Source organism: Carya illinoinensis, chromosome 15, assembly GCF_018687715.1.
Source record: "Carya illinoinensis cultivar Pawnee chromosome 15, C.illinoinensisPawnee_v1, whole genome shotgun sequence".
Classification (NCBI taxonomy): Eukaryota; Viridiplantae; Streptophyta; class Magnoliopsida; order Fagales; family Juglandaceae; genus Carya; species Carya illinoinensis.
The window spans coordinates 34,394,551-34,405,316 of record NC_056766.1 but is presented as its reverse complement, the minus strand read 5'-3'; the positions used below and the strand labels follow the sequence as shown (position 1 = coordinate 34,405,316).

General features: G+C 34.6%; 1 protein-coding gene across 1 annotated transcript; it reads right to left on the bottom strand.

Moving 5' to 3' along the window:
* Positions 1-2,069: 2,069 nt before the first annotated feature.
* Positions 2,070-8,408, bottom strand: LOC122297778 (UPF0481 protein At3g47200-like). The gene has a single exon (XM_043107971.1). It carries the CDS (start codon positions 8,093-8,095, stop codon positions 7,286-7,288), a length of 810 nt encoding a protein of 269 aa, XP_042963905.1. The 5' UTR covers positions 8,096-8,408; the 3' UTR covers positions 2,070-7,285.
* Between the last annotated feature and the right edge of the window lie 2,358 nt (positions 8,409-10,766).

Below are 10,766 nucleotides of genomic sequence, written 5' to 3'. Positions count from 1 at the left end.
TTGCCGATATTTGTGATTTTTGAAATGAGAAATGCTACTATGCCGACCCAGTTATACCATTCACTTTGCCCAACATGGTGGTGCCATGTGGTTTATTAAAAAAATAAAAAAACACAAACATAAAAGGAGTAGAGGGAATTTCAAGATTAGTCTTTCATCTATTTTTTGTTTACGGATGCCATTTTGTTTTGAAAATATTGTTGTTTTTTTTTTTTTTTTAAAAATCAACCACGTGGTGGTGATGCTATGTCAATTGGGCAAAGTGAGCGGCATAACCGTGGCAACATAGTAGCTATGGCCTCTTAAATTTTCCAAGTATGGTAAGGTAATTCTGGTGCCCAGTTATGGTGCTCTAGTGAGGACTGAATGAAATTGCAAGGAGAAAATGAAGGGAAAATAAAGACAAAAAAGAAAAAAGAAATCAGTTTTATACTCAATTAGTGTGAATGGAAATTGCACAACTTGTCTAAAAACAAGAAGAAAAGAAGAAATTGTTGTTAAGAGACCATAGAGTTTGGGATTTCAAAATTATATATATTTACGTAAATGTACGAACGGTAGGATTTTTTGTGTGGAGGGAGTTGAACTGTCCAAGCATGGCAGAAGTCCACTACTGTCGTGGCCTACAGGTGCAATGGTAGAGCATCAAAGTCGAGCTTATAATGAGGAGTTGAGTTGTCCAAGAATAGCCAGACAAGTACGTGGTCTTTGAGTCTCTGAGGCAACTTGGTTACTGTGAAGATGGATATAAATCAGAGACGACATGAAGTTTGGAGTCTGGACTACAAGATGATGCAGCTCGCAGAGCGTGGAGCAAGGGCTACTTGTACTAAACTCTCGAGAGCGGCTGAAAACAGATGACTTGTATAATTTTTTAGATATTACATGTAAATCATGAAAGCATGCGACCATTGCTTAGACTAGTTACACTCCCTCTCAATATATATATATTTATATATATATATATTTATTTATATACGTGTGTTCTGTCTCTTGAAAATATCTAATATTTTAATATTTATTGACGCAGTATTTTAAATTATTTTAAATTTATAGTAGGCACGGCCAATTAGTAATGTGGATCAACAAAAGTACTACCTCTGTTTAAGAAATTATAAATGTTATAAATAAATTTTCTAAGATTTCTTTTCAGTTCTTTCCCGCATGTTGGCCCCACTGATCTTATCGCCATTGCTCTACCCTTGGCTAGGGCTGTAATCGAGCCGAGTCGAGCCGAGCTTTGGCTTGCCGAACTCGAGCTCGACTCAAAATACTCGAGCTCGAGATTTTTTTTTAATTCTTTGTTCGAGCTCGACTCGATAAGTTGAAATCTCAACTCGAGCTCTAACTCGAGTTCGTCCCACAAACGAGTTCGAGTCGAGTCGAGCTCGAACTCGAACTTGAATTATTTTTTTTAATAAGATTTAATAATTAATAAATTAAATAAATAAATAAAAAAGAATTAATATTGAATTTATACAATTAACAAGTAGAACCTCTATTAAATTATAAAATTTTAAAAAAATTATAAATAATTAATATCTAACTAGTTGATATTTATCCAAAATAACAATATATTATATGTCTACATATATTATTAATACATATACTTAATATGATAGAATATATCTATTTCATATATGGTTTCCACATACTAATATATGAAATTATTAAATTTTATCAACTAATTATTATACAAATTATAAAATATACCTGTGAAGTATATTTACTATATAGAAATAAGTAATTAGAATACATATTATATATTTAATTATAAAAGTGGTATGCTTATATTATTAGCTAATATATATACATGCATAGGTGTATGTATATATTTATTAATATATGAATGAGTTTTAATCGAGTCGACTCGAGTATAAACGAGCGAGCCTAAACGAGTCTTAGTCGAGTCGAGTCGAGTTTTGTCGAGTATGTGTCATTTACAAATCGAGCGAGCATCTGCTTTAACGAACGAGCTTTTTTTTTTCACGAGTCGAGTTCGATTCGAGTTTAACCGAGCGAGTACCTAGCGAGCTATCGAACATACTGGTTCATTTACAGCCCTACTCTTGGCTATAAAGTAATACCACAAATTCAAGAGCGAAAGATTTATTACGTATATGTACATTGAGATTTCAGTTCAACAACATAATGAACTAACGAGTACAACGTAAATTATCAGAAAGCAATCCAATACCCTTAGAATTACAAAAGCTTCATTTTCAATTCTTCACCGAGATAAGAGCGCACAGAGTTTGTATCACAGTGAGCAGCAACAAGAAAATACCGCCTATGGTGGCAGCACCCCTCCAAGGGTTACGAAAATATTCACGTTTCAAGATAGCCATCATTTTCTGAAAGTAAGTCACGCGGGCTTTATAAAATTTGTTCAATTCTCCAGCAAGCTGACTATAATAATTGCCGTACATCTCTGAAAGGTCGATATTTGCTAAGATCTTGTTGAGCATGGAAATTGCATCCAAATCTACACCACCACCGAGGATCCTCTCCCGAACAAATAAATCCACATCTCTCTGACTTCTGATTAATAAACGCAACAGGAAGTAATAATGAGTAATATAGGCTTCATAAGGATAGGAACATTGCTCAAAGGAGATGAGGTTTCGAGCATAAATCTGTGTCCTTATGTCTATTGAAGCTGCAGCACATTGATGCTGATGTAACTTTTCAATAAACTCTATTTTTAGCCTTTTGTTATTTTTAGCCAACTCTGTTAATGTCTTGCTTTGGAACTATCTGTCATTAGTTGCTGATTGTTTCAAGATTACTTATAAGTTGTATTTGGTTTATGGCATACGTAGAACATATTTAGAATCAATCAAACAAGTGTTGGTTGAAGTTCTCCTCTGTTTTTTACAGTGTTCTGTTTTCTTAAAACCAACAATTGGCATCAGAGCAGGTTTAATCTTCTTGGAAAAAATGGCTGCCCCTGGTTCATCCACTTCAATTCCTATTTTTTCTGGTGAAAATTATGACTACTGGAGCATAAAAATGAAGACTTTGTTCTTGTCTCTTGATCTATGGGATGTCATCGAGTCTGGAGTTCCAACAGCTAGTGAAAGCTCAAGTGGTGATGGTTCAGTTTCAAGTCAAGTCAAGCTGGAAAAACAGAAGGATGCAAAGGCATTATTCACTCTGCAACAAGCTGTAAGTGAATCTATATTTCCAAGACTAATGAGAGCTACAACTTCTAAACAAGCATGAGAAATTTTACAACTTGAGTTTCAAGGAAATAGCAAAGTTAAAACTATTAAGCTTCAAGGGTTGAGAAGGGAGCTTGAGAATCTTAAAATGAAAGATTCTGAAACTGCCAAAGAGTATTGCTCAAAACTCATTGAAGTTGTTAATCAAATGAGGGCTTATGGAGAGGCCATAACTGATGAGAGAATCGTACAAAAGATCCTCATTAGTTTAACTGAGAAATATGACTCGATTGTTGCTGCCATTGAAGAATCTCGGGATCTCTCTACACTTTCAGTTACTGAACTGATGGGTTCTCTGCAAGCACATGAACAAAGGCTTGACAGGAGGAATGAAGCTACTCTTGAAAATGCATTTTAGTTGAAAATCAATCTTAAAAATCAGAAGCAAAAGGATTTCAAAAAGGGGTATAAAGGCAAGGCAAAAGATGGAGAAAGTCATCAGAAAAAGTATGCTACAAAAGGTAATTTTCAACCCTGTGGTATTTGCAAGAAAACTAATCATTTGGAGAAAAATTGCTTTCATCGTGGCAAAGCTCAGTGTACAAATTGCAAAAAGTTTGGCCATGAAGAAAAGGATTGCAGGTTTAAAGACAAGAATCAACAAGCAAATTTTACAGAGGATAAGGAAGAGCAGTTGTTTTATGCTTGTCAAGTGGCTGCTGAACAAAAAAGAGAATGGTTTCTCGATAGTGGCTGTAGCAACCACATGACACCAGATTCAAGTCTATTTTCTTGGATTGATGATTTTGTTAAGGTAAAAATCAAACTCGGAAATGGTGATCTGGTGGAGGCAAGAGGGAAAGGCACAGTAGCTTTGGAAACCAAAAGGGGAACCAGATTTATAAATGATGTGTTGTTAGTTCCAAGCCTTGATCAAAGTCTGCTAAGTGTTGGACAGATGATGCAAAATGGATACACCCTTCACTTTGAAGATGATCAGTGCACTATTTACGATATAAAGAACAACAATCATTTGGTGGCTGAAGTGAAGATGGGAAATGGGAGAAATTTTCCTATCTATTGGCAATACCCGAAGGCTCTTGTGGTTAAAAATGATGAAACTACCTTATGGCATCAAAGGTTTGGACATTATAACCTTAATGCACTAAGGTTGTTAAATCAAAAAAATATGATGAGAAACTTACCTCTTCTAGATCAAAATATGGCCGTGTGTGAAGGTTGCATGTTGGGAAAACAACATAGAGAATCCTTTCCAAAAGGAGAAGCATGGAGAGCCAAAACAGTTTTGGAACTTGTGCATACAGATTTATGTGGTCCTATGAGAACTCCTTCACAAAGTCAAAACAGGTACTTCATCTTGTTTATTGATGATCTTTCTAGAATGACTTGGGTGTACTTTCTCAAAGAAAAATCAGAAGTATTTGAAATTTTTAAGAAATTTAAATTGCTTGTTGAGAACCAAAGTGGCAGAAAACTCAAAACTTTGAGAAGTGATAGAGGCACTGAGTTTAACTCTAAAAAGTTTGATGAGTTTTGCAAAAATGAAGGGTTGGAACACCAGTTGACTGTTGCCTATACTCCACAACAAAATGGAGTCTCGGAGAGGAAAAATAGGACTGTTATGGAGATGACCAGGTCTATGCTAATGGCAAAAGGACTCCCTAAAAAGTTCTGGGCTGAAGCTGTTAACACAGCTGTGTATCTCTTGAATAGATGTCCTACAAAAGCTGTGAAAAATTTAACTCCCATTGAAGCTTGGAGTGGGATCAAACCTACTGCTGAGCATCTAAAAATTTTTGGATGTATTTGTTATATCCATGTCCCTGAGCAAAAAAGGCACAAGTTAGAAGAAAAGTCAGTAAAGGGAATTTTCCTTGGATACAGCTCTCAATCCAAAGGATATAGAGTCTTCAATTTAAAAACTCAGGAGCTGGTAACCAGTAGAGATGTGGTGTTTGATGAACACTCAACCTTAAGTTGGGAGAAAGATGAAGACTCAAATCAGCCATTGACTATACCAGAAACTGAAGAACCTGAAGTGAGGATGGAAAATGATGAAGATAATCAGCCAGCAACACCAACTTCAGCACAAAGTTATGACAGCAACTTTGAAGTTTCAGATCAATCTTCACCCGAGTCACCTCCTAGAAGGTTAAGATCTCTAAGTGAAATTTATGAATCTTGCAACTATGCCTCTTTGGAACCTGAAAATTATGCAGCTGCTGTGAAAGAATCAGTTTGGGTTGATGCAATGAAGGAGGAGATTAAGATGATTGAAAAGAACAATACCTGGGAGCTTGTTCCTCGTCCAGACAGCAAAGAAATCATTGGAGTTAAATGGATTTACAAAAGGAAGCTTAATCCTGATGGGTCATTAAAGAAATGCAAAGCAAGATTGGTTGCTAAAGGGTACTCACAACAGCCTGGGATTGATTTCAATGAAACCTATGCTCCAGTAGCTCGATTGGACACCATCAGAACTGTTGTTGCACTAGCAGCTCAAAGGAGTTGGAAGATCTCTCAACTTGATGTTAAATTAGCTTTCCTCAATGGAGAACTTGAAGAGGAAGTGTATGTGGAGCAACCCGAAGGCTTCAAGAAGGAAGATGACAAGGTGTTTAGACTGAAAAAAAGCTCTATATGGGCTTAAACAAGCACCTAGAGCATGGTATAGCAAAATCGATGGTTACTTTGGAGAACAAGGCTTCAAGAAAAGTGTGAGTGAACCTACACTTTATGTTCAAATCAAAGGTAAAAATCTGCTCATAGTCTCCTTATATGTTGATGATTTGATCATAACTGGAAATGACTCAAAGATGATTGAAGAATTCAAGCTAGAGATGATGAAGTCTTTTGAAATGAGTGATTTGGGTTTAATGCATTACTTTCTTGGTATGGAAGTATGTCAAGATGATGGCATTTTTATTTCTCAAAAGAAGTATGCTGAAGATTTGCTTAAGAAGTTCAATATGTCTGATTGCAAATCAGTGGCAACTCCTTTAATTGCAAATGAGAAATTCAAGAAAGAAGATGGGGGAAAATTGGCTGATGGTGCTGCTTATAGAAGTTTGATTGGAAGTTTGTTGTACCTCACTTCTACACGACCTGATCTCATGTTTGCTACAAGCATGTTGTCTAGGTTTATGCAAAATCCCAGTCAAGTCCATTTTGGTGCTGCAAAAAGGGTGCTGAGATATGTTCAAGGCACTTTGAAGTTTGGCATTTTGTTTAAGCCGTGTTCTTATTCAAAATTAATTGGATATACAGATAGTGATTGGGCTGGTTCAATTGATGATATGAAGAGCACTTCAGGATATTGTTTCAATCTGGGATCAGGTGTTTTTTCATGGGGCTCGAAGAAACAAGGATCTGTGGCTCAATCTACAGCAGAAGCAGAGTATGTTGCTGCTGCCAATGCTGTAAATCAAGCTATATGGCTGACTAGAATACTTGAAGATATGGGAGCAAAGCAGCAACTTCCAGTTGAGATTTTCTGTGATAATAAGTCAGCAATTGCAATGGCCAAGAATCCAATTTATCATAGCCGAACTAAGCACATAGCAATCAAGTATCACTATCTAAGAGAAGTTGCTGCCAAAGGAGAAATTAAGCTTAAATTCTGTAAGTCAGAAGAACAAATGGCTGACATCTTTACAAAGGCACTTCCTAGAGACAAATTTCAGAAGCTGCGTATGATGCTTGGAGTTTCAGAAAAATGCATCAAGGAGGAGTATTGAAGCTGCAGCACATTGATGCTGATGTGGTTTTTCAATAAACTCTATTTTTAGCCTTTTGTTATTTTTAGCCAACTCTGTTAATGTCTTGCTTTGGAACTATCTGTCATTAGTTGCTGATTGTTTCAAGATTACTTATAAGTTGTATTTGGTTTATGGCATACGTAGAACATATTTAGAATCAATCAAACAAGTGTTGGTTGAAGTTCTCCTCTGTTTTTTACAGTGTTCTGTTTTCTTAAAACCAACAATGTCTAACCGAAAGCGTGGGATTTCCAGCACTCGGCCGTCTGCATGAAATTTTAGTTCAAGCGGTGAGCAATTGCTTGATTGTGTCTTCTTAAGCTTCAATCCTACCTCATTCAGCTAGGCTACACTCTGCATTAATTCCTCTGAGGCTTCCAAACTTATTTGCGGTCGGCTTACGCGAGAAGGCAAGAGAAATTTTCCAAGCAAGTCAGTGAAGTGCAATATATTTACTCCCGACGACCCAGAATCACGAATAAGTTCGTGATGACCAAATTCATATACTTCATCGTGGTAAAATTTAAACAGGCTAGAGCTAAGCCAATCAATGATGGGTTTTTCTATTGAGAGAGATGGAAATGCAGTGTTATATATTTTCTCAATAATAAAGAAAGGAAGCTGATTTTCAAGTAATATCAAGTCCATCTGCATCCTCTTGAGTAACGACTCACGATCACGAAATCCGGGGTAGCCATTGATGAGGAAGTCCCCCGGCATTGCTCTCCAAAAAAACTCGATAATGAAGCAGGCATCAACCAGGATCATTTTCACAAAATCATCACTGCCAAGTGTTATAGTCTCCGAAAAACTTTTCCGAACCCTTTTTTCCTCACCTATTACAGTACTTATTATATCTTCCAACTTCTTTTCGGCTCGTTCTAGAAATCTCTCTAGATGTCTCAATTTAAAACTTTCCATCTCTTGCAATTTTGGGTTATTACGATGAAAAGGCCCTATTGATATTACCTGAGGAGTATAAGCTTCTTTGTTCGATTGGCGAATGTCATCTGAAACCTTGTAGATACAGCAAGTAAACAGATGATCTGGGACTGGGAGTGCCTTTATGCTTTCTATCATAACTGCGATTTCATCAGACAACCTTGTAGATACATCGTCTTGATCATCAAACCTTGCTGATTTTCCTGCCATCTATATATCAAGTTGCTGTTCTGAAACTTCCTGCTGACAAACACAAGATCCTCACTATATATAGCTAGCTAGAACATGGAACGATGTGCATAAAAGAATGAAAGAAATTAATGAAATAAACCTGAGAATGAGAGGGAGAGATTTTTGGTTGAACCTGATAAAACAGAAGTCCAGCAAGCTTTAAGCGCATGCACTCGGATAAGGGACAAATTAAAGGGCTTTCCAAACTTTGGAAATGAAATGCAGATCTTTAATTCACTGTGCGATTCTTTAACATTAAAGGGCTATATATAGAGAAACAACTTCTCGCTCTGCCCTGCATCTTGTTGCCATATCTCCTTAAACGAGCTAGCTAGGTCGAGTAACCCATTCCGGGCCCGCCTCAATTAAATATATGAGATGTGTTTATTGTAGTTTTTTAGTTTAATATATTATATCAAAAAATATTTCATATATTATATAAACCACGTCTGGAAGATCTTTTTGTAAATCAACTATTTTTCTATATATAATTTGGTTAACAAACTAAAAACTTGGAGAAGTTCTAAATTTGAAAAGAAATTTACAAACGGTGAAATTTAAAGTTTAACGTATTATATTTAGGACATGTTTGGACACCATGAGAATTATTAAAATTCTCAAAATTTTTAGAACTTCTTATAATTTTATTCCTAATATATCACTTAAATACAAAACACATATCAATTTTAAATTTTAAATTTTTTCATCTATTCATTATCTAATCATGATATTAAAATACCAAAATCAATACAACTTCTATAAATTTCAAAATAAAATTATATTAAAATCATTTTTTAACTTCATAATAAATTTTTCTCTATCCTTTCTCAAATTCAAATAAAACATTTTCACTCAAGCAATTTTGCTACTATTCATAAAAATTTAAAATTATGAGATACTCCAAGTTGTACTCTCCACACAAAAGTCTTTGTTCAAGAGTAGATTTGTTTCTAGTATTCGATTGGACTAAAAACAGATCTACTCTTAAACAAGCACTTGAGAATTGATTATAAGTACTTGGGGTGGCAATTTGTGTTTAGGAGTCGTGTTCGTATCGTATTAAGTTATGGATATTTGACTATATAAGTTAACCTGAACACGATCTATTTAGCTAAACATATCAAAATTTTAAAACCTAACATGACTTATTTAAATAATGTGTAATATGACACGACCCGGTTTAACCTGTTTAATATTAATTAAAAATGGGTTCACATGACATGATATGTTCAGCTAAATAGATCATATTTTCAAATCCATTTCAACCTATTTTATGCAAACGGGTTGAATTGACTCTCATAACCCATTTGGCCTGCTTATCATAATTTTACATAGGATTTAAAATCTATATTTATTAGTAGCCACAATATCTTTAAAAAAAATTAGAAAAAAAAAAGAATACCTACTAAGAAAAAATATAAATATTTTTCATCTTTTGACCTTTAATAAAACCAATATTATAAACCCAAGCAAATATGAGTATAAGTCCAAAATTATAATATCAACAACAAAAATATAGCATATTGAGAAATACTAATATTACAATCCAACAATATTAAACATAAGCATATTTTTGAATAACAAGCATATTTAAGAAGGATCATGTGGAGTGTCCTCCTTGCTCTTGTTAATACTCAACTCCATAACATGATCTTCAGTTGACTCGTCTAATTTCATTAATTGTGTTTCTATTATATAAAATGACATCTACAAAGTTTCATGTCAAATAAATCTATTGTATTGAAAGCGTTATAATAAATCAGTTTAATTATTAAAAAAAAATATATCATTTTAATTATAAAAAAAAAATATCGATACCTTTCTCGCCATTCAAGCAATCTCTTGTGCAAATTAACTAGGAGTAGTGATATACATCAGCCACTATTCAATTTCACACCACACACTTCTAGTTTTTTCATAGGGTGTAGGAGTACTTTTCATAGGATGTAGATGTGTTTTTCATAGAATGTAGAGGTACTTTTTATAAGATATATAGTGTGTAATGATGAATAGTGACTGATGAGAATAATTTCTCATTAACTAGTGGGTTCAACATAATAGCGGGTTCAACTGAAATGTAAAATACAACATTTAAATTAAATAATATTGGTTCAACAGAACCAGATTCTCAAATTAAATATCCAAAGAAAGTAGCCAGTGACCCATAGATAGTAGTGGTTCTTGTGGACCCACTGACATCAACTTATCTTTTACATTGTCATCGATAATAGTGGTTTGCATGTATTTAGCATTAATTCTTAAAAAAGGACTTGGCATTGCATGTGATGACGAAGGAGATATATAGGAATTAGTCATTGCAATGATGTCATCAACATTTATAATGGTGTTTCTTGGTCTTTTATTAATTTTCGAGTTTGAAGTATTAATTAAAATGTCACTTGTCGGATCCCATTCATTACTTTCTAATACACAATCTAGGGTATTACATGACATGGATATGCGGTGTATGATAGGAAAAACTTATTATTTTCACCGGTAATTGAGAACGTACAAATTCTTTGTCGAAATCCAGCAATTTATGTGCGAGAGTCTTGAATATTGACTTTTTATTAACTTTCCAGAGTATATAATTTGGGTTTGTGTTTTTAGGAAAGGTATATATATATTCTGATGAAAGAGATCTGTAAGC

Excerpts from the sequence above, each read along its gene's own strand:
- LOC122297778 (XM_043107971.1), bottom strand. The coding sequence starts at position 8,095 with ATGGCAGGAAAATCAGCAAGGTTTGATGATCAAGACGATGTATCTACA.